We start from the raw sequence: 21,608 nt of genomic DNA on the forward strand, positions 1-21,608 counted from the left end.
CAGCGCCGGGAGGGGTCCCAGAGCGAGAGGTCACCGCCGGGAAGGAAGGCCAGCTGGCGACCGCCGCCGTGCAGCTTTCCGGCCGAGCCCCTCGAAGGAAACCTTCGAAGGAGTCCCCGGGGCTCGCCAGAGTCCCCTCATGCTTGCTTTCCCCACCCGCTTTCCTTTCCACAACTCCACGCAGGGCTCCTGGAGCCCTCCCTACAGACCCCCGCCAATCCCAGAGGACCTCAGTTCCCCCAGGAACTCCCAGCCTGGCCCTCCCCCCTCGAGGTGTGAGGGGCTGCCAGGAGAGGAGGGGAGACGGGCGGGTGCAGGCTAAGCCCTGGAGAGAGGCTGGGGGTGGGGGGCACTGGGCACACTGCTCTGCCGGGTCCTCCTTCTCTGACCCTGATCCAGGGACACCTCTGTGCTTTCACTGCCCCCGACTGACCTCCGCTACCGCTCGGGAGCACACGTTGCCCCTCACACCGGACAGGACGGGAGTACATATTCCCCTAACAGATCAGACGCGCTCCAGCCACCTCCGACAGCCTCGCTACCCTGGAGCCACACACTCCACCAGGGGAGGAAGCAGAGATGGCAGTTGTCACCCGGCAGCCCCAGAAGTGACACTGCTGATGGGTGCAATGGCTCCCTGTCCCCTTCATTCACAGTCCCACACTCTTGTCCGTCACGCTTCTGCATGCCACCCCTGCACACCAGCCACTGGCTGACACTTCACATTCCTCCTCACGTCCCACCTCTTGTGCACACCTGGCTTCTGAACTCTCCCCCAGCCCCTCCCGCACCCCTCTTGATAGTAACACCCTTTCCAACTCACCCACCACTGCCCTGGACTCCTCCTTCACTGCTCCCCCTGCCTCTGGCTCTTAGTGGGCTGCTGGGCTCCCCCCTGGCTCCCCGCTGGCCTCCCTAAGCACACCCAGGGCCCTCTTGCGGCACAATCAGGAACCCTCTCGCTCCAGCCAAAGGCCAACTCTTGTCTCGCTTGCTTGGTTACTGACTTCAAAAGGCAGGGGGCTGGCCCACCCTCAGCTTCTTCCCCTGGGCCTCAGTGACTTCTGTCATTTAGGCTGGAAGAGAAGGGCGGGGAGGGGAATGCTGGAGAGGAGAGGAGAGATGAAGCCCCACATGTTTCCTCTGGGAGGAATTGAGCATGCATAGTGTGACCTCCCTGTGCAAGCCCACAGTCACCAAAGGGGTTGGTGGCAAAACTAGGTCTCCCAATTTCCAGGCCCATGTGTCCCCACTCACCAAACTACTTCTCAGTGGCCTGGGGGAAAGGGAACCAAGGAAAAGGCAGAAGGGAGAGAAGTAAGAGAGGGGAAGGCAGCAGACCAGAGGGTAGAAGGATGATGGGTTTCTGTGGGCCTTTGCCTGGGAAGGCAGGTCAGGACACTCCCCTTAGGGCAGTTTCCTATAGTCACAATGCCTGGACCTCACCCACTCCATCCCTCACCCACTCCTCCCCTATTCCGCCTAACCCACTCCATCCCTCAATTCCTCTCAACGGACCCCTCCAACCGCACTGGTCCTGGTCTGGCCTTTCCTCCTGGCTCCCATATTCAGTCCAGCCTGAGGCCACCATGCCCCACCTCTGGAGCTCTGCAGTGCCTCCCTGGCTGCAACATTTTAGGGCTCATAGTTGTTAGCCTAGCTCTTATAGTCCCAGGTGCAGAGACTCCCATTGACTTGTCCTACCACCCTAACCACCCTGGTACATCTGCGCGGCTGAGCCCTCACCCTCACTGGGAAAGCTCAGCCCGGGGGCGTCCAGGCCAGGGACTGAGGGGCAGCTGGCTAAAGTGGCTAAAGACGTGCACACGGGTGCGCCTGCCTGTGCAGCTGTCTGGGTGGCCGGTCACTTCCTTGGACTGAGAGAAAGTGTGTGTATGTGTGTGTGTGTGTGTTCATGAGGAGGGCCTTGGTTCCCAGGGCCCAGGGATCTGGATGGAATTAGGAGCTGGCCGGGTGGGGGCCAGGATAGGGGGTGGGGGGCTGCTGCAGGAAACGTGAGATGCACTCATTAGCTCCTCACGTGCTCAGCCAGATTTATAAACACACAGAGAAGAGGGGATGTAAACAATCAGTGGGCAGCAGCCAGAGGCAGAGCTGAGGCCGGGGCCGGGCTGGGGGCCAGGATTGGTGGGGAGAGGGAGAGGGGGACCCAGGACACAGTCCCAGTGGTCGGGGTCCACCTGCACACCATGAGCCTAAGGGAGGATGGATGAGGGCTCCAGGAAGCCCACCATGCACTCTCCTCAGGAGGCAAGCGAGCTGTGCTAGGTTCCCGAGCTCACAACTACACCACAAGTGTGCACCCCACACTGCTTTCCCCCTGCTGCCTGAGACACGGGCATGGGCATGGGCACGGTTTGCCCAGAGTGAAAGCTGTCATAGCAGGGGCAGAGCCCTGTCCTTCTACCCCCCTTTCTCCTCTCCTAACCTCTTCTCCCTCTGGATTCCTGAGAGCCCTTCCCTCTTTCCAGTTCTCTCTGTGGGCCGTCGGATCCTTCTGTTCTCCCCTGCCCCCCCCCACCCCCAGCCTGCAACGACACAGTTACCTCAGAACTGAAATATTCCTGGAAACACCGGCCTCGTCTGGTTAATTTCATGAACCGTTTTTTTCTGCCCAGATGACTTAGTTCTTGTCTATCCAAAGGCTTCTCCCCCTGCTGTCCCTGTGTAGGGAGCTGATCTCCCCTAGGGATGTCCCACGGGGCTCAGAATGGGAGAGGGATAAGTCCCGAGCTGGGTTCCTGACTATACCTCTTGGCCGTGACATAGGCAGAACCTAGAACTCCAGTCAACACTTGGGTAAAGAGGGATGCCTAGTTCCCAGCCCCTGCTTCAGTTGGGACCCTCAGCCTTGCCACTAACTTTGAATGAAGCCAGACTCGATGCTGAAAGCAACCTCAAGGCTGGGAGGGCCGCTGCCCAATTCAGCAGGTCTCCAATCTCCAAAACTAATTCTACTCTGTACCCATAGGATCCTAGAGGTGACTGCCAGATCCCCAGGCTTGGAGTTGTGTTGGAATGTGAGGAACAGGGAGGAGAAAGGAACTGAGTCAGGCAAGAGCCAGGGGTAGAAAGGAAGAGTGAGGAACGCAGCATCCAGGAGGAAGCCATAGGCTCAGAGGGCACAGGAAAGGGGAAGCCAGTCTCCCTAGGGAGCAGTTGAGTGCCTGACCCTACTCTCTGTCCTAAAATAAACGCGTGTACACACACTCACACTTGCCTCAAACCAAGACCCTGTGACTGGTGGTACCCCACCCCCGTGCTCCCTCAGTAAAGCTGGCCAGCCACACATCTGAAAGAGTCCATACCGACCAGGGGGCCACTGCCGAAGTCCTCACTGACCCCTGTCCTCCATAAGAGATGTTTTATACAAATGGAGTCTTGCATCCTTCCTAGTTAGTAGCCCTCTCCAAAACTCTGCCCCAGCGCTGTGATTAAACCTAACCTAGTCTTCATTCTTTCTTCAAATCCCATCCTAACCATGGGCAAAGTGTTATATCCATCTAAGTTATTTCTACCTATCAAAGCAACCTATGTCATTATAGAAAAATCTGAGAGTATAAAATATGAACTATAGGAGCGGTGGGAAGGTGGCAGCAAAAAAAAAAGGAAAAAAAATTAAAGGAAAGAAACCACTCGTGACCTCACACCTATTCAAGCTGAAAACCCAAACTAGCCCTGCTCTTCATGACATAAGCAGTGCCCCATCTGGTATCTAAACCGACCAAGTCACAGCCCTCCAGCTCACCTTCTGCCTGCCCAGACCTCACCACATCCCCTGCTGGACTGAAACCTCAACCACACTAAATCAACCAAATCCCAAGTCTAAACTAATCTGAAACTTTTAAAGTAACCCAGTCCTTAAATCTAACCTAGCCCAATGCCAATTATATCTATCCTAGCCAAACCCTAACTGCCTATGCCAGTCAAAAGTGTCCACTCAATCCTCACCTTGGTCCTCACTTAAAATCCCAGAAAAGCGTATTTCCCCACTGCCCATGTCCCTCCTTACAGCACCCAACCCTGGCCTCTGGACTCCTGGTATCCTGGGATGTCCAAACTCTGCAGTGCCATCAGCCAACAAGCCCGACTCATCAAATGCACCTCTCTCCCTTCCTGTCCCTAGCCTCGCAGGCTGATGGAAAGGCCTCATTGAAGTCCAACTTTTCCCCACCTAACACCAAGAATGGCATGAACCTCCACACTGCCACCATTCCCTGAGAGTGAGCACTAAATCTTCAATCTAACCCCACCCTATGCTTCCTACACTCAGGAATCACATCCTAGAATATACCCAAAACTAGCCCCATAAGGCAGCCTGACCCTGGTGGTCTAACCCTATACCTTGCCTCCTATGGACGACTGTGTTCTTGGCGGCCTCCTCTCTCCTGCTTCCTCCCTTGGGGCTGACTGCTCAGCCTGCCAGCTCTGACATGTGCTGTCTCCCACCCTCTGACTCCCCTCAAGCTGCAGTGGGACTAGGAGACTGGCAGGAAGCTATAGTACAACTGGAACACAGGCAGGTCGACCTGCAGCCCCTAGGCCTGGCCCCATCCCTCCATGTACACACACATATATGTTGGCACACACACAGTGGCACACATGCCAAAGACTCTCTCAGCTGACACACAGATACACTCTCAAGTATCTACTGATAGACACTTATGCGTGCCAAGTCCTCATCCTCAAACACACACACGCCTCTCTTTCTCTCCCCTCTCGCCAGGAGTGTTTTCCCTACTCCATCCCCTCTGCCTCCCATCTGGTGTCCCACCCTCACCCACCTTCTGGCCCAAGGTGAGGACAGACACCTGAGGGGCTGCCAGACGCTTCCCCGTGTGGGCCTGGGCCGCACTCATGCTTCTCGTCCATCCTGCCCACAGGGGACTCGTGGGGGATGTTAGCGTGCCTGTGCACGGTGCTCTGGCACCTCCCTGCAGTGCCAGCTCTCAATCGCACAGGGGACCCAGGGCCTGGCCCCTCCATCCAGAAAACTTATGACCTCACCCGCTACCTGGAGCACCAACTCCGCAGCTTGGCTGGGACCTATGTGAGTATCCAGAGTAGGTAGTCTGGGAGTTGGGGAGGAGTGAGGAGTTGGGGGAAGACAGTCCTAACCGTGGAGGGTCCTGGTAAATGATGGGGTGAGGAGGGGCTTTTTGGTTCCCACCAGTCCCCCTGTCTGGCTTATCTACTGCCCTTCCCTCTTAGGTGGCCCCCCCACCTCCCCATTCCTCGCCCCAGGACTAGGCATGTGGGCAGGCCTCGCACCCGCCTTGGCCCATTGCCCCACTGGCTGCCAGCCCAGCCGCCCGCCTCCCCCTGGGGGCTGGGGAAGTCTCCTCTGTTTACACCGTGTTGTGGTGTCTCTTGCGCGGGCGGGGTTGGGTGGGGATGGAGGGGCCCCACCTCCCATGCCTGAGTTCCAGCTCGCCTCTACCCCCAGACCTGGGGCCCTGCTGCTCTGGACCCAGGGGCCTCCCTTCCGTCTGCCTCTCCCATCCTAGCTGGGCCTCCTACGGCGGTCATGGGGGAAGGGGACTGTAGGGAACCCAGGCAGTAGTGGCAGGGCGTTTAGGGTGTGGATGGAGGTGATGCTATAAGGATTTGGGAGTGGTCCAGAGGTGTTCAGAGAGCCCAGGAGAGAAGGAAGGAGGGTCGGAGGAGCCGAGGACCATGGGGAACCGGCCCCCTCTTCCCGTGTTCCTCTTCCACATCCCAGACTCTACTCTGGAGCCAGGGAAAGAAAAGGGAGGAGGGTGGCGGGGGAGCTGGCTCCAGCCCCAGGATACACCGAGGAAATTAGTTTGTCTCTGTGCTTGTCAGCGTGTGAACCTCCCCCTGGGCCCTTGCCTATCCCAGGCCTCTCCCCTTGCTTCTCCCTTCTTTCCCAGTTATACATCTCCCTCATCCCTTTCCCTGGGCCCCAGCCGCTCCCCAGAGGGTTGGCAAGGGCTCTGCCTTCTTCCCTATACCATGCTGTCTTCCATAGCCTTCCTCCTGTCCTACTCATGAGACTGCCTCCATTTCTTCCTTCTGCAGCCTAGATCCTTTCAACTGAACCCTTCCTTCGGAGTGTTAGTGAGTACCCGTCTCTCCCCAGCCCCTCAGCTGGTGGGCCCGGGTGTGTCAGTGGCAAATGGGACTCTGGTGCCAATGGGCCCCTCTCATCTCTCTCTTGCTCCTTGTGCAGAAAACCTTTGCTTCATTCCACTGCCCCCTCTAGTTCCCGACCCTTTTTCTCTCCTGGCTTTCCCTGCCAAATTTCTCGAAGGAGTGGTCTACACCCTCTGCCTCCACTTCCTCTCCACCCACTCACTTCTTAACCCCCTGCAATCTGGCTCCCAGGCCCCAGCAGTGGTTCTCTCCAAGGTCGTCAGGCACCTCCTTGCCAAGCCCGACAGTGTTTTGAAGGCTCATTCTCCTTGCTGTCTGTTTTGCAGCCACACTGCTGAGCGCTGCTGCCTTCTCGAACTCCTCTTCCTTGGCCTCTGCACTCCCCTGGGCCAACTTCTACCTCTCCAGCTTCGCCCCCTGGTTCCTCCAGGCTCCTCTTCCTCTCTGTCCTGCCCCCACAGCGGGCACTCTCCCAAGGTTTGCCTACCAAGCCAATCAGCACGTCCTTCCTGAGCGTCTCCTGCGTCTCCTCCTCCTCTTTCTACACCTCTCCATTGGAGAGCTCATCACCGCCACTGCTTCAGCTGTCATCTGCATACAAATGATATCCTTATTGGAGAAACTCAGGGAGGCCATGAATAGAGAAGCCTAGCATGGAGACAGGGCCAGTGTCAGGGGACACAAAAAATAGAAACTTTGGGAGCAGGTATCTCCTCGGTGGTGAGCCAGCTGCTCTGCCCTCCTCCTTCCCCATCACCCTCTCCTTTTCACAGCTGAACTACCTGGGCCCTCCTTTCAATGAGCCTGACTTCAACCCTCCCCGCCTGGGGGCAGAGACTCTGCCCAGGGCCACTGTTGACTTGGAGGTGTGGCGAAGCCTCAATGACAGACTGCGGCTGACTCAGAACTACGAGGCCTACAGCCACCTTCTGTGTTACTTGCGTGGCCTCAACCGTCAGGCTGCCACTGCTGAGCTGCGCCGCAGCCTGGCCCACTTCTGCACCAGCCTCCAGGGCCTGCTGGGCAGCATTGCAGGCGTCATGGCAGCTCTGGGCTACCCACTGCCCCAGCCGCTGCCTGGGACTGAACCCACATGGACTCCTGGCCCTGCCCACAGTGACTTCCTCCAGAAGATGGATGACTTCTGGCTGCTGAAGGAGCTGCAGACCTGGCTGTGGCGCTCGGCTAAGGACTTCAACCGGCTCAAGAAGAAGATGCAGCCTCCAGCAGCTGCAGTCACCCTGCACCTGGGGGCTCACGGCTTCTGACTTCTGACCTTTGCCACCTCCTCTTCGCTCCCCCTTCAAACCCTGCACCCACTTTGGGAGAGCCAGCCCTGTATGCCAACACCTGTGAGCTTCTGGCCCTCTCCTGGACCGGCTGGGCGTGTGATGCGATCAGCCTTGTCTCCTCCCCACCTCCCAAAGGTCTGAGCTGGGGAGGAGGTGCAATAGGCTCTGTCCTGTCCTGTTTCTACAGGAAGTCATGCTCCAGGGAGTCTGAAGTGTTTCAAGTTCGTGCAGAGGCTGTCATGGCCTCCTGCTTCTTGCCTACCACTTGGCCAATGCCCACCCAGCCCCTCAGGTGGCACACCTGGAAGGCAGGAGTTGAGGGGCCACCACCACACATGCCTTTCTGGGGTGAAGCCCTTTGGCTGCCCCACTCTCCTTGGATGGGTGTTGCTCCCTTACCCCCAAATCACTCTATACATCCAATTCAGGAAACAAACATGGTGGCAATTCTACACAAAAAGAGATAAGATTAACAGTGCAGGGGTGGGGTCTGCATGGAGGTTCCCTATAAACCAGAAGAGAAAATACTGAAAGCAGAAGGACAGGGACAGACCACAGCAGACCCAGGAGTCTCCAAAGCACAGAGTGGCAAAGAAAAGCCAAGCTGAGCATCAGGACCTTGCCCCGAATTGTCTTCCAGCATTACAGTGCTTCCTCTCTGCCCCCTTTCCCAGGGTATCTGTGGGTTGCCCAGGCTGGGGAGGGCAACCATAGCCACACCACAGGATTTCCTGAAAGTTTACATTGCAGTAGCATTTTGGGGTGTGGGGTGGCAGCTCCCCCAGGCCCTGCCCCCCAGCCCCACCCACTCATGACTCTTAAGTGTGTTGTATTAATATTTATTTATTTGGAGATGTTATTTATTAGATGATATTTATTGCAGAATTTCTATTCTTGTATTAACAAATAAAATGCTTGCCCCAGAACTTAGTCTCTTTGCCCGGCCTCACCCCTCCTGGTGCTCATCAGACTCTTTGCTGCCCCGGCTCCCACTCCCTGCTTCCCTCTGGTGAAGCTGCACAGAGCTCTGGGAAGAGGCGCTCTTCCTCCCAGCACTGGGGTGATGGGTGCACCTCAGACTTGTCCACTCCTGCTCCCACCACCAACCCCTTGATCCCTCAGTCCTCCCACACAGCTTCTGTCTAATCCAGGTTTCCCTCGCCCAGCCTTTGCTCAGTCTTTCTCACCTTTCTGGGATTTGTTTTTTTTTTTTCGAGACGGAGTCTCACTCTGTCGCCCAGGCTGGAGTGCAGTGACGCGATCTCTGCTCACTGCAAGCTCCGCCTCCCAGGTTCACGCCATTCTCCTGCCTCAGCCTCCCGAGTAGCTGGGACTACAGGCGCCTGCCACCACGCCTGGCTAAGTTTTTGTATTTTTAATAGAGACAGAGTTTCACCATGTTAGCCAGGATGGTCTCGATCTCCTGACCTTGTGATCCGCCCGCCTCGGCCTCCCAAAGTGCTGGGATTACAGGCGTGAGCCACCGTGCCCGGCCTCAGTTTTTCTTTGAGAGAGTCTCACTCTGTTGTCCAGGCTGGAGTGCAGTGGCATGATCTTGGCTCACTGCAACCTCCGCCTTCTGGGTTCAAGTGATTCTTGTGCTTCAGCCTCTCGAGTTGCTGGGATTACAGGGGTGCGCCACCACGCCAGGCTTTTTTTTTCTTTTTTTTTTAGTAGAGACGGGGTTTCACCATGTTGGCCATGCTGGTCTCAAATCCTTGACCTTAGGCAATCCACCTGCCTCAGCCTCCCAAAGTGCTGGGATTACAGGTGTGAGCCACTCGCCCGGCCAGCCTCACCTTCCTGGATTGCATTAATGGTATCAAAGGTCTGTCTTCCCACCTTGAATTTCTATTTCTGCCCTCTGGCCCAGCCTCCTTGTGATGAGCAAAGCTATTCATCTGCCCCTCTGGTGCTCTACCCTGAGCAGTCAGCCCCTGGGCTTCACTCCCCAGCTTCCCCAGGACTCCTGCCTGTCTCTGTCCACTGGGGCTTCAGGAGCAGTGACCCTCACTTCAACACCCTTCCTCTCTTCAGGAGGGAAACAGACTGTGACCAAGTCACAGTCCTTAGCTGTAACTCTACTCCTTTCTCTCCAATGTAAGACAGCATATTCCAGAAAAGAAAAACTCAGATTGTGAGAGAATGGGATAGGTGCTATTCAAAGGATGCCCTAAGCTCAAACCTCAGACTCATAACCTATGAGTGACCAGTTTCCCCGTCAGTAAAGTGGGGATAATTAAACGCCCTTCTAAGATTGCTGGAAAGGATAACAGGAACAACAAAGGGCAGATGCTTGGCTGTAGCAGCAGCAGCTGTAGTCATTACAGATTACTTAGGCTCTAGCAGCATGTCATGATACTTTAGTTAGGAACCACTGGGTAAGTCAATGGATGAACAGCTCCCATGTAATACATGGATATTTTATGAACCTTGAGAGCTCCTTTGGAGGTTCTAGCAGGGGAGTGAGGCTACTCGTATACCCTTGACTAAAGACTGATCCTCCTCTATCAGGGATGGTTGTCCTCTTCGATCGAGCGCACAGCTTTAGGAGGGACGCACATGGAGCGGTGAGGGAGGAAGGGGACACCCGCCTAGCCAGCCAGATCAGCCGAATCAACCCTGGTGATCAATGGGGTGACAGATGTCACAGCCAGATCGTCCTCACCTCCTACATGAGTATTTCATAAGGGCCTCCTGGAGACAATACCTTAAGTGAAGAAAGTAAGAAATGATGGCAATGTCAATCAGTTGACAAATATTTTAAAGACCTAATTACCTGCCTGTCACTGTGCTAACTGGTGTAGGAAAGCCAAAAGAAGCCTAAAACCTAATTTGGCCCCTGCCCTTACAGAGCTTATAATCTACCTGGGAAGAAAAGGTCAATGTACCTGAAATAATAAGGGCCACATGCATATCGTGCAATGCAGACACAGAGCTGCCGGCAAGTGCAAGAACCACTAGAAAAGGGAGAGGTCAGAATGTAGGTGCAAGAGCTACTGACTTGCTTGTAGGTGAGGCAAGCCAGCTCTGCTGAATGTCCCTGAGTCATCTGGCCCAAGTTAGAGGGAACATGCCCCACCCTGAGGGGTCCAGACTCCTCAGGTCGAGACATCTGCCCAGGCATGGCCAGGGGCACCTGCAGGCCCTGCCCCCTGTATAACAAGATAGAAAGGAGAGGGTATCAGGACTGTCTCCATACATAGTCAAAATAAGCCATGGCCTGTGATATGCAAAGCATTAAGTAGGGGCTATAAGGAATACAGAGGTAAGTAAGGAGGAGGTCCTATCATCAGAGAGCTTACACAGTGCTATCCTGTTGAGTTTCTTGGGGGCAGCTTTTGAGTCTTCTTCTTCTCACTATACCAGCACCCAGCTTAGACTCCATCCTAAAGAAGGTGTTCAATGAGTGTGTTGGACAAAACAATCTAGAAAAAGGAATAGAGGCCGGGCGCGGTGGCTCAAGCCTGTAATCCCAGCACTTTGGGAGGCCGAGGCGGGCGGATCACGAGGTCAGGAGATCGAGACCATCCTGGCTAACACAGTGAAACCCCGTCTCTACTAAAAAAATACAAAAAAACTAGCCGGGCGAGGTGGCGGGCGCCTGTAGTCCCAGCTACTCGGGAGGTAGAGGCAGAAGAATGGCGTAAACCCAGGAGGCGGAGCTTGCAGTGAGCTGAGATCCGGCCACTGCACTCCAGCCTGGGCGACAGAGCGAGACTCCGTCTCAAAAAAAAAAAAAAAGAAAAAGGAATAGAAACCCTTCCCTGCAAATGGTAGAATATAAGGCAGAATTCGATTAAATGCAGAAAGATCCAGGCAAAATACTACAGAAGACTAGGAAAAACAGACTGCATCTAGTTAGGTGAAGGCCCTCTAGGCTGTGAGACCTATTAGGGGAGAAAACGGCATCTGAAGTTCTCGCTGACTTCCACAGCTGTATTTCCAGTGCAGAGCACACAGCAAGTGCTCAATAGTTACCTTTTCCATAAAGGCATGCAGTGGGATTTGACACCATTCTTGGAGGATGGGCAGAATTCAGACAGATGGAGATGGGGCAGAATAAGAATTAGTTAAGTGTGGCCGGGTGTGGTGGCTCATGTCTGTAATCCTAGCACTTTGGGAGGCCAAGGCGGGCTGATCACCTGAGATTGGGAGTTCGAGACCAGCCTGACCAATATGGAGAAACCCCGTCTCTACTAAAAATACAAAATTAGCCAGGCGAGATGGTACATGCCTATAATCCCAGCTACTAGGGAGACTGAGTCAGGAGAATCACTTGAACCTGGGAGGCAGAGGTTGCAGTGAGCCGAGATCATGCCATTGCACTCCAGCCTGGGCAACAAGAGTGAAACTCTGTTTCAAAAAAAAAAAAAAAGAGTTAAGTGTATTTGTCTTTTTCTTTTTTGTTGTTGTTTGTTTTTTTTGAGATGGAGTCTCGCTCTGTCACCCAGGCTGGAGTGCAGTGGCGCGATCTCGGCTCACTGCAAGCTCTGCCTTCCGGGTTCACGCCATTCTCCTGCCTCAGCCTCCCGAGTAGCTAGGACTACAGGTGCCCGCCATCGTGCCTGGATAATTTTTTGTATAGACAGGGTTTCACCATGTTAGCCAGGGTGGTCTCGATCTCCTGATCTCGTGATCTGCCCGCCTCGGCCTCCCAAAGTCCTGGGATTACAGGCGTAAGCCACTGTGCCCGGCGTATCTGTCTTTTTTGAAAAAAAAAGACAAATAACATCTTGAGGGTAAGGCCCATGATTTATTCATCTTTGCATCACTACAGCATTTTAGTGTTTTGTTGTTTTTTTCTTTTGAGACCGAGTCTCGTTCTGTCACCGAGGCTGGAGTGCAGTGGCACGATCTCAGCTTACTGCAATCTCCGCCTCCCAAGTTCAAGAAACTCTTCTGCCTCAGCCAATCAAGTAGCTGGGATTACAGGCGTCCACCACCATGCCTGGCTAATTTTTGTATTTTTAGTAGAGACGGGGTTTCACCACATTGGCCATGCTGATCTTGAACTCCTGACCTCAATCTGATCTGCCCACTGTGGGCTCCCAAAGTGCTTGGATTACAGGTGTGAGCCACTGTGCCCAGCCCTACAGCATTTTGGTGTAATGCCTGGCACAGTAAAACCTTGATAATTTTTTTTTCTTTTTTTTGAGACAGAGTCCCGCTCTGTCTCCAGGCTGGAGTGCAATGGCGCGGTCTTGGCTCACTGCAACCTCCGCTTCCCAGTTCCAGCAATCCTCCCACCTCAGCCTCCTGAGTAGCTGGAATTACAGGCATGCACCGCCACACCTGACTTTTTTTTTTTTGGATTTTTTTTTCGTAGAGATGGGGTTTCACCATGTTGTCCAGGCTGGTCTTGAACTCCTGATCTCAAGTGATCTGCCTGCCTCGGCCTCCCAAAGTGCTGGGATTATAGGTGTGAGCCACTGCACCCAGCCAAACCTTGATAATTTGACTTAAACTGATTTAAAGAGTGTCAAGACATCAGTTAATACGGTTGCTGTATTAGAGAATTTAAAAAGTGTGTCAAGACAATAGTGTTTTGGAAATTGACAGAAAAGGCCAGGCACAGTGGCTCACACCTATAATCCCAGCACTTTGGGAAGGTGAGGCAGGAGGCTCGCTTGACCCCAGGAGTTCAAGACCAGCCTGGTCAAAATGGCGAAACCTTGTCTCTATAAAAAACACAAAAATTGGCCAGGTGCGGTGGCTCAGGCCTGTAATTCCAGCACTTTGGGAGGCCGAGGTGGGTGGATCATGAGGTCAGGAGATTGAGACCATCCTGGCCAACATGGTGAAACCCCACCTCTACTAAAACTACAAAAATCAGTTGGATGTGGTGGCGCACGCCTGTAGTCCCAGCTACTAGGGAGATGAGGCAGGAGAATCGCTTAAACCCGGGAGGCGGAGGTTGCAGTGAGCCGAAATTGCACCACTGCACTCCAGCCTGCTGACAGAGCGAGACTCCATCTCAAAAAAACCCAAACAAACAAAAAACAAAACAAAACAAAATTAGCCAGGCATGGTGGTGCCCTGTGGTCCCAGCTACAAGGGAGGCTGAGGCAGGAGGATCGCTTGAGCCTGGGAGGTCGAGGCTGCAATGAGCTGTGATCACACCACTGCACTCCAGCTTGGGTGAAGGAAAGAGCTGATCAATAGTCTCAGATGCCCCAGAGGAGCTGGCTGCAGTGAGCCAAGATCCCACCACTGCACTCCAGCCTGGGCGACAAAAGATCCCACCACTGCACTCCAGCCTGGGCGACAAGAGAGAGACTTCATCTCAAAAACAAACAAACAAACAAACAAAAACATCTAGAAAGGTTAGCAAGATCACAGAAGGCTTTTGTTTGTTTTGTTGTGATCTAAACATGTTATTGCTGAGTGAGTAGGGGGCGGGTGGAGAAAAATGGGGAAGTTTGGCAAATGGAGTAAGAAGACAACCAGAGGAGAGCCAAAGGGTGTCTGGGCAGCCAAATAGAACCCGGTGATATCAGCAGGCACCTTTGCCGTGGACCTGTCACCATGGGCGGTGACATTCCTTAGCATTTCAGAGGGAGGGACAGACTGGAGAAGAGGGCATTTTCCAAGGCTGAGGATTGGCAAGGCAGGAACGGCAGAGAATCAAGGGGGATTCTAGGCTGCTGGAAACTACTGGAATTGGCTGGGAGCCAGAGCCAGGCAGTGTGAGCAGAGTGGTCAGTGGAGGGAAACAGAGGAGGGGAATAGGCCAGGAGAAGAATCCTGAATGAGCAGTGCCGGGGTTCCCAAATGCTGAGGATGCAGAAGGCTCCCTTGGTGGTGGAGGGAGAGGGGGATGAGAGCACCATCAGAGAGGGCACTTCAGAGTGTGAGTTCTTGAACTCTCTCAAACAGCCCCTAATGATGGTGACAGGGGATGTGAGCTGTTCCTTCATGTTTTGGCAGTGTGTCCCACAGGCATCTTGTGAAAACGCCAGCACCATGGCACAGGGAGCACCTGGTAGATCATAGGGCATTAGCATTTTCTGTGAGTGAGTCATTGGTTTTCCATCCAGAACTGCTTCAGGAAATTTGATGAGTTTTGTTGGTTATCGAGGTTCTACCTCATAAGTATGGCCTTAGAGTCAGAGGTCCACGTATCCAGAGGCTAACATGAGACTCTAAGACCTTGAAATGTCAAGGGGTGGAGGGTGTGTTATCTCTAGCAATCCTTATGTCCCCACAAGGATGGGGGAGTGGGCAAGAGAAGACCCTCCTCTCTGTCATCTCCAGATAGCATGTAAGGATTAGAAATCTCGTCATCATCTTGGGTGCTTGGAAATACACCTATGTTTGAAAGAATGAGCATAAAATGGAGAACTATCACTTGGGGCAGGGGCAACCTCTGGGGGAAGTGGGGCTGGAGGAAGCTCTGATGAGAGATGGCAAAATACTCAGACCTTGCCAGTTTTCCACTTTTGCAAAGACTGACCCACCATCCAAGACTTACAGGCTGCCTCATGATATGAGAGACTCATTCAAGCACTGAGCTTACACACACATGCACACACACACTCTCACTTGCCACAGCCACCCCAAATGGGGAAGGGCAAAGGGAGGCCCTCTGTTCCCCTTAACCTAGAGGGCAAGGACTAGTGACTCAGTCCTGGCTGGGCACTCCAGTGGGCAGCTCCCTCTCAGCTTCCCCTCTGCTGTGGAGCTACAACTGTCCCTGCCTTTGTTCCCTCAATTCTCAAGCTCCCTGACTCAGCCTCGTTCCTGAACTTCCCAGCAGGGGACAAAGCCCTTGTCAGTGGGGTGGTGTGGGGGCAGTGGCAGTGAGGCCGATCTGGGGGAAAGCTGTAGGGCCCGAGTTCCAGTCCTTTTTCCAGTCTCAACCTTCAGGGTGCCTCAGCCTTGCCAGTTCAGCAGTCACCTCTAGGCTCCTCCCCAACTTGCCCAGATCTCTCTCTGAGGCCAGGCTGATGGGGTGGAAATGGTTAACTAGAACCTTACTCCCACCCAACTGGGCAAAGTCTGACACCTGGTGGCCAAGGTGAGGAATGGCCAGAAGGCCCCTTTTCAAGTCTTCCCGGAACTGCTCCAGAGCCTGGATGGCCAAAGTGAAAGAGGTGACTACAGAAGGATGTGTGGAGGGTGCTAGGAGCAGGACAGAAGACAGCAGTGGCAGAAGAACCCAGAGACTCCTTCCTCTGCCCTCCAGCTGCTGCCATGGAAGCACACTAGGCCACAGAACCTGGACCAGGAAAAGAGGGAGTGTCTGGGAGGGCAGTGAGGGGCCAGGAATGACTGCCTGAAAGAATTCTAGCCCACAGGGTGAGGAATGGGGCCCACGGGGTGTGAGTATGTTGGGGGCGGGGCCACGGGTATTCTGGCTGCCCAGAATCTCCTGAGTGGGACTGACTTCCAGCTCAGGGTAGGTGGCAGAGCCCAAGGGCCTGAGGAAGGAGGGTACTGGCGAGAGGGAAGAAGAGCTGGATCCACCCCACAGCCCACTGGGCCCCCGGCAGCTGCTCCCCTCTCTCCACCTGCCTCCACCTTCCCAGCTCTACCTTGCTCTCCCCACAAACCTCATGGTGAGGAGGCGGAAGGGAATGCAGGCACAGTGCTGAGGCCCCCATCCTGCCACATTGTCTGAGCTATGCCAGACCTAATCCTTCTTCCCTTGAGTGCAGTCAGCGGTGGGCCTCAGCCCCTGGGAAGGTGCTGGGTTCCTTTTTCAGTTTTTTTCTCTCCTGGACCCCCAGGACTCTGGACTTGGCCCTGAAGCAAGGGTGTTGGGTATTATTACCAGGCTGAGGTGCAAAGGTCACTCCTACTAGTCTCATCACCAGCCTCTGGGTGTCGGGGCTGACATAAGGGTCTCAGGACATTCCCCCAGGGAGAGAGAACTCAGCACCCAACCCAGACCTCTGGCCTGGCCATCCAGCCTGAAGCCTGAACAGGCTCCAGGACAGCAGTTTAGGGAATGAGGCCAGGATGCTGCCTGAGTAGGGGAAGGGATTCTAGGCAAGAAGGTACAGAAGGTGGATAGGGTTGGAGAGCAAGGAAGGAAAAAGACCTGAGGATGGGAAGGCCAAGGTCCAGCCTAGTCAGCAGTGCACCTTAGGAATCCAGGTGCTGAGTCAGGGAATGCCAGTTGGACAGGGATGGTTCCAAAATCCCTAGGTGCCAACTCTTCCCTGGGGGCCCAACCCCACTGCCATTTAAGAGAGAACAGCAATGCTGCTTGCAGAGAGTTCCCTCAACTCCAAGCCAGAAAGCCAGGCCTAGGGTGCCTGCACTTGAGCTGACCACTCTGAATCTTTTTCTTGGGTCTGGGGGTAGCTGAAGCCTGAGGGAGACATCTTCCAGGCTGGGTGGGTGCCTGAGCCAGGCAAAGCTGGGGAAGCTGGTGGGGACAGCCCAGCCAACATCTACAGAGCAGCTCAGGATGCCAGAGGCTGCCCAAGGAGAAAAGGCAGTAGTCCCAGGCGGTGGTAGGAGCTGCTGTGGCTGCCCAGCAGCACACCCCATTTCACGCTCCCTGGGCGGTGGCAGGGCCCCACGGCTATCAGCTTTCAGGGGTAGGAGGGACTTGGGAATGAGGAGGGGTCTGCCCCACCCATGGCTCCCTACTCCCTCAGGGCTTGGACTCAGGAGGTGGGTGCCACACACCTCTAGAAACAGCCCAGGAACCCTTGCTGAGGCCCTCTGGGGAGGGGGTAGTCAATCCCCCAGAGCCTATATGCCATCCCTACCTAGCATACTCAGCACCTGACTGGACTCAGCACCTAGGCCCTTCCCAGCCTTGGTATAGAGGGCCTCCCTGCTTCCATCCCCAACTCCGCAAGGACACTGTCTCCCTGAATGTGGGCCCCACTTAGTCCACAAGGCAGATGGGGGGATTAGAATAGGCCCAGCCCAAACAATACAGCAGAAAGGGCCCTCCAGCTCCATGCAGTGCCCTGACAAGCTCCCTCCTCCACCAGCCCGCCTCCAGGACGCCGATGGGGAGAGTCAGGCAGGACGCGGACCCTGAAGACATGGCCTGCTCCTATACCTCCCCTTTGGTGGTCTGCTCTCCAGAGCAGCTTCCTCCCTTGTGCCCACAAGCACCAGTGGCTTAGCCCTCTTCCAGTACAGAGCATCTTAGACCCCAGAGCAGGGAAAGGAGGAGGCAGAGGCTTCTGAGCAGGCGGCAGCCCAGGAGTCTGTGCCCCACCCTCCCAGTATCCCTGGAAGGAAGAACCGGATGGGATCTCTGGAGGGTGATTAGAGCTGGGCTGGTCCCTGTGCTGGTTCCCAGACTCCCACTGGCCAGTACTTTTGCCTCCTGCCAGGAAGTTGATGAGGGGGAGGCAGCAGTATGGGTGAGTCAGTGATGACAGGAGCCCAAGGGACAAAGGTCACGGGTGGAGAATTGAGAGACATTGTTTACAGCAGTCCACCTCCTCCAGGAGGCCTTCCAATGCTAATCATCCCTGTGGTCCTAACCAATCTCTGACCCACCCTTTCCCTCTTCTGGTAGGAATTATAGCCTCTCACTGACAACTGTGCATCTGTCTGCCTTGTGAGAGTGAGCTCCTGGGTGCAGGACAGACTGTGGTTCAACTGGGGCCCTGCAATGCCTGTGACTCTCGGCAGTGATAATCATTGAGCTATACTTCTACTTTCAAAAACTTTTTGACATCTATTTTAATTAATATGTGGGAAAGTGCTTAGAACAGTACTTGGCACATGGTATGTGCAATATGAGTGTTAGGTTTACTGTTAATATTTTCTGCTCAGATTAACATTATTGTGAGAGGGCAGATTTTGCCAATGAAGAACTGGAGATCAAAACTCATTGTGGTGGGGGAACCAGACCCTTGCTCTGCCTTCCTATTCAGTATAGAATCTTCCTGACTGGTGGGGCGGGCCGGGCAGGACTTGGGACCCCAGGAGAGCCAAAACGGCAAACACGCGGACTAAGAGTGGGCAGCATCTTTGGGCACAGACTGTGAGAAAGGAGGTTTCAGAACCCATGGGCTTCTCCAGCCAGGTCTCCTGGGGCCGGTGGGGGTTGGGTGGGAGCAGGGAAGGGGCCTGGATTAGCCCAAACTCTCTTCAGACCTCCAAACCTGCCCCCACAACGCTGGGCGGGCCAAAGGACCAAGTGAAGGCTCCAGCTGGGCTCTAGGGAGTTACAAACTCGCCACGGGGATTAGCGAAGCTGAAAAGAACATTTGCCTAGGAAGGGAAAACGGGAAGTGAGAGGCTGAGGATAACTCTCTTCAAGTCTCTCGGGACCCACAGCAGACCAATGGGGGCCGGGGGAGGTGGTGAATTGAAGTAGGGGCATCCCGACAGGTCCCCCGCCCCAACCTGCCCCTCCTCCTGCAGCCCACAGCTGTGGCACCGCCCCGCCCCTCACCCTACACTGCCTACCATTGGCTAGCGCCAGGGCCCCGCCCCGCACAGGCGGCCTGCCATTGGCTGAAGTCTTTCCTGTTTGCGTGCTTGTTGGGGTGGGGGAGGCGTCCCTCCCTGGACCCCGGCGACTTCCTCTCTCGGTTTGTCTGGGTCATCTTGTCTGCCCGCCGCTGGCCTGGCCCCGTCTGTCTCTCTCAGCAGCTGTCTTTCTCGCGCCCACTGGCTGGTCTCTCCTCTTCCCCGCAGTCGCCTCCTTCTCTGCCTGCCTGGGTGGCCGCCATGGGCCGGAAGCGGCTCATCACTGATTCCTACCCGGTTGTGAAGAGGAGGGAGGGGCCCGCTGGGCACAGCAAGGGGGAGCTGGCACCCGAGCTAGGTCTCTGAGGTGTGAGGGAGGCAGGAGGAGTGGACACGGAGGGGCCTAGAGGACGTGGGCGGAGGGGCAGATGGAAGGGGAAAGGTGGCCTGTCCTCCCCTCCCGACACCAGATCTAGCTGCGGGGTGGCAGAGGCAAAGGGGTGGTGAGGCAGGCTGGGAGGTGAGGGGCAGGAGAGTGAGGCCAGCCTCGCACTGAAGAGCAGCTGTCATTGCAGGGGAGGAGCCCCAGCCCCGCGACGAGGAGGAAGCGGAGCTGGAGCTGCTGAGGCAGTTTGACCTGGCCTGGCAGTACGGGCCCTGCACCGGTGAGAATCCACCCAGCCCCACGGAGGTGCCTCTCCCAGACAGTCCCGTCACCCACACGTCTCTGAAGTCACCCAAGCGCTTGTGTGACTCTGACCCTCAGGCACTGTCTCCCCCAAACACATACATTCTCCAGCTCAGACTCTACCCCACCCCCCACAAGGCTCCAGAGTCTTCTTCCCACCCTGGCAGGGATCACACGGCTGCAGCGCTGGTGTCGGGCCAAGCAGATGGGCTTGGAGCCTCCCCCAGAGGTGTGGGAGGTGCTGAAGACCCACCCTGGAGACCCCCGCTTCCAGTGCAGGTCAGAGACAGGCCGCGAGGGCTTTCAGGGGAGGCAGGGCCTTCTCCAGGCATGGTCACCCTGCTGTCCTGACCTGAGGGAGAAATGGATGGAGGGTTGAAGGGCCTTGCTGAACAGGCAAGAAGGTTCTATAAGGTGCCTGGCTCAGGAGGACATGCTACTGTAATAATCCTTTTTTTTTTTTTTTTTTGACACAGAGTCTTGCTCTGTCACCCAGGCTGGAGTGTAGTGGCACAATCTTGGCTCACTGCAAGCTTTGCCTCCCGGGTTCACGCCATTCTCCTGCCTCAGCCTCCCGAGTAGCTGGGACTACAGGCGCCCGCCACCACGCCCAGCTAATTTTGTTTTTTTTTTTTTTTTTACACAGAGTCTTGCTCTGTCGCCCAGGCTGGAGTGCAGTGGCACGTCTTGGCTCACTGCAAGCTTTGCCTCCCGGGTTCACGCCATTCTCCTGCCTCAGCCTCCCGAGTAGCTGGGACTACAGGCGCCCGCCACCACGCCCAGCTAATTTTGTTTTTGTATTTTTAGTAGAGACGGGGTTTCACTGTGTTAGCCAGGATGGTCTTGATCTCCTGACCTCGTGATCCACCCGCCTCGGCCTCCCAAAGTGCTGGGATTACAGGTGTGAGCCACCGCACCCGGCCAATAATTCTTACCTCCACAAGCTAGTCGGGGGCAAAGGTACACCCAGGAACCAAGGAACTATCTATTTAGAACCGAGGGGTTTCCCAAGGACTATGGGCATGGCCAAGAATAGCTGGTGAAATCAGATCCAGGGACTCAACAACTGACTCTCTCTCTCTCTCTCTGGGATATCCCTCCCTCCCTCCCTCCCACCCCATCTTCTACAGCCTCTGGCATCTCTATCCCCTATGAGGCACCATGTATGACCTCCTGCCCTTGGCTGTCTTGCTCATCACCCAAGAATCTCAGGACAGAAGCAAAAGCCCATTGCTCCTGTGCAGCTCAGCCCCGCTGCGGAGGAACCCTTGGCAGGCAGAACCTGGAGGTATCAGAGGCTCAACTCCTCCATCTAACCAGCAGGCTCCCAGAACCCCCCTGGAAAAGCCTGCACAGCTGAAGCAGAGTGCTTCTAGATGGAGAGTGGTCACTGGGGAAAAGGACCTGGCCATCACCTTCCAATACCTGCTGCCTGTCTCCCTGACGCATGGTGTGGCAAGTTAGGCACAGCCAGACATGGACAGTTGATCCATGAGGCAAAGATGCTGTCCTGCCTATGGCTAGGAATCAGAGCAGGACTGGCTGAGCTCCCAGGGCAAGGGGTTCACTAATGCTTACCAATAAAGAATATTAAGCCTGGAATCCTGACCTTCAGTCCTTTACTGTAGCCCTGCTTTGACTGGCAGTCCCTAGCAAGTTAGGAGATGGGAGAACCACCACCACAGCTCTTTTCCTTCAAGAAAGTCCTAGGCCTGAGAGGGAGAAGACAGCTTAAGAGAGGGAACAAGTCCTCGGAAGAGCTGAGCGACCTCTGGTGTCCCCTGGTGGCCCACAGGGAAACTATTCATGACTCACCTTCCTGGAGCAGCCAGGGAGAACCTACCTGACATGCCAGCCACCTGGTTTGCTAAGCAGTGCCGACCTCACAAACATGGGTGCTTTGCCAGAGAAGGACCTTTGGGGTCCATGGCTCATGAAGTCCAAACATATCTATACATTCCCAGCAAGCACCTCTGGCTTCCCATATCAGGGACCACCTTGATCAAAGCAGAGCTGGGGAGGGTCTCAACTTGCAGGACCTGCTCAGACATGGCCATCATCTGAGGGGCTTTGGTAAGAAACTGATGGCTGGG

The 21,608-nt window shown here is 55.2% G+C and overlaps 2 protein-coding genes across 7 annotated transcripts in view; both read left to right on the forward strand.

Moving 5' to 3' along the window:
- The window catches only part of CLCF1 (cardiotrophin-like cytokine factor 1), a 9,960-nt gene extending 1,600 nt beyond the window's left edge, over positions 1 to 8,360 (forward strand). The window contains exons 2-3 of one of the 2 annotated variants that reach the window (XM_011942377.1): positions 4,905 to 5,071; positions 6,912 to 8,360. In XM_011942377.1, coding sequence (XP_011797767.1) covers positions 4,919 to 5,071; positions 6,912 to 7,406 — 648 coding nt within the window. In that variant the 5' untranslated portion in view covers positions 4,905 to 4,918 and the 3' untranslated portion in view covers positions 7,407 to 8,360. Of the gene's footprint in view, positions 1 to 3,626; positions 5,072 to 6,911 lie in introns of those variants that run through there. The other variant, XM_011942376.1, reaches the window with a different exon arrangement.
- A 10,554-nt stretch (positions 8,361 to 18,914) lies between these two features.
- POLD4 (polymerase (DNA-directed), delta 4, accessory subunit) lies at positions 18,915 to 21,117 on the forward strand. Of its 5 annotated transcripts, XM_011942373.1 has the most exons (5): positions 18,942 to 19,185; positions 19,403 to 19,492; positions 19,683 to 19,794; positions 20,646 to 20,671; positions 20,791 to 21,117. In XM_011942373.1, the coding sequence occupies exons 1-4, from the start codon at positions 19,089 to 19,091 to the stop codon at positions 20,668 to 20,670; spliced, it is 324 nt and encodes a 107-aa protein (XP_011797763.1). In that variant the 5' UTR covers positions 18,942 to 19,088; the 3' UTR covers position 20,671; positions 20,791 to 21,117. The 5 variants fall into 5 exon arrangements, with proteins under 5 accessions (XP_011797762.1, XP_011797765.1, XP_011797763.1 ...); XM_011942372.1 differs by having other exon boundaries at positions 18,915 to 19,185; positions 20,646 to 21,117; XM_011942370.1 differs by having other exon boundaries at positions 18,960 to 19,185; positions 19,403 to 19,794; positions 20,646 to 21,117.
- Positions 21,118 to 21,608: the final 491 nt, after the last annotated feature.

Source organism: Colobus angolensis, unplaced genomic scaffold, assembly GCF_000951035.1.
Source record: "Colobus angolensis palliatus isolate OR3802 unplaced genomic scaffold, Cang.pa_1.0 Scaffold21, whole genome shotgun sequence".
In the NCBI taxonomy this organism is placed as follows: domain Eukaryota; kingdom Metazoa; phylum Chordata; class Mammalia; order Primates; family Cercopithecidae; genus Colobus; species Colobus angolensis.

Excerpts from the sequence above, each read along its gene's own strand:
- POLD4 (XM_011942375.1), top strand. The coding sequence starts at position 19,089 with ATGGGCCGGAAGCGGCTCATCACTGATTCCTACCCGGTTGTGAAGAGG. Across the intron at positions 19,186-19,402 it reads GGAGCTGGCACCCGAGCTAG|GGGAGGAGCCCCAGCCCCGC; the intron begins GTCTCTGAGGTG and ends CTGTCATTGCAG.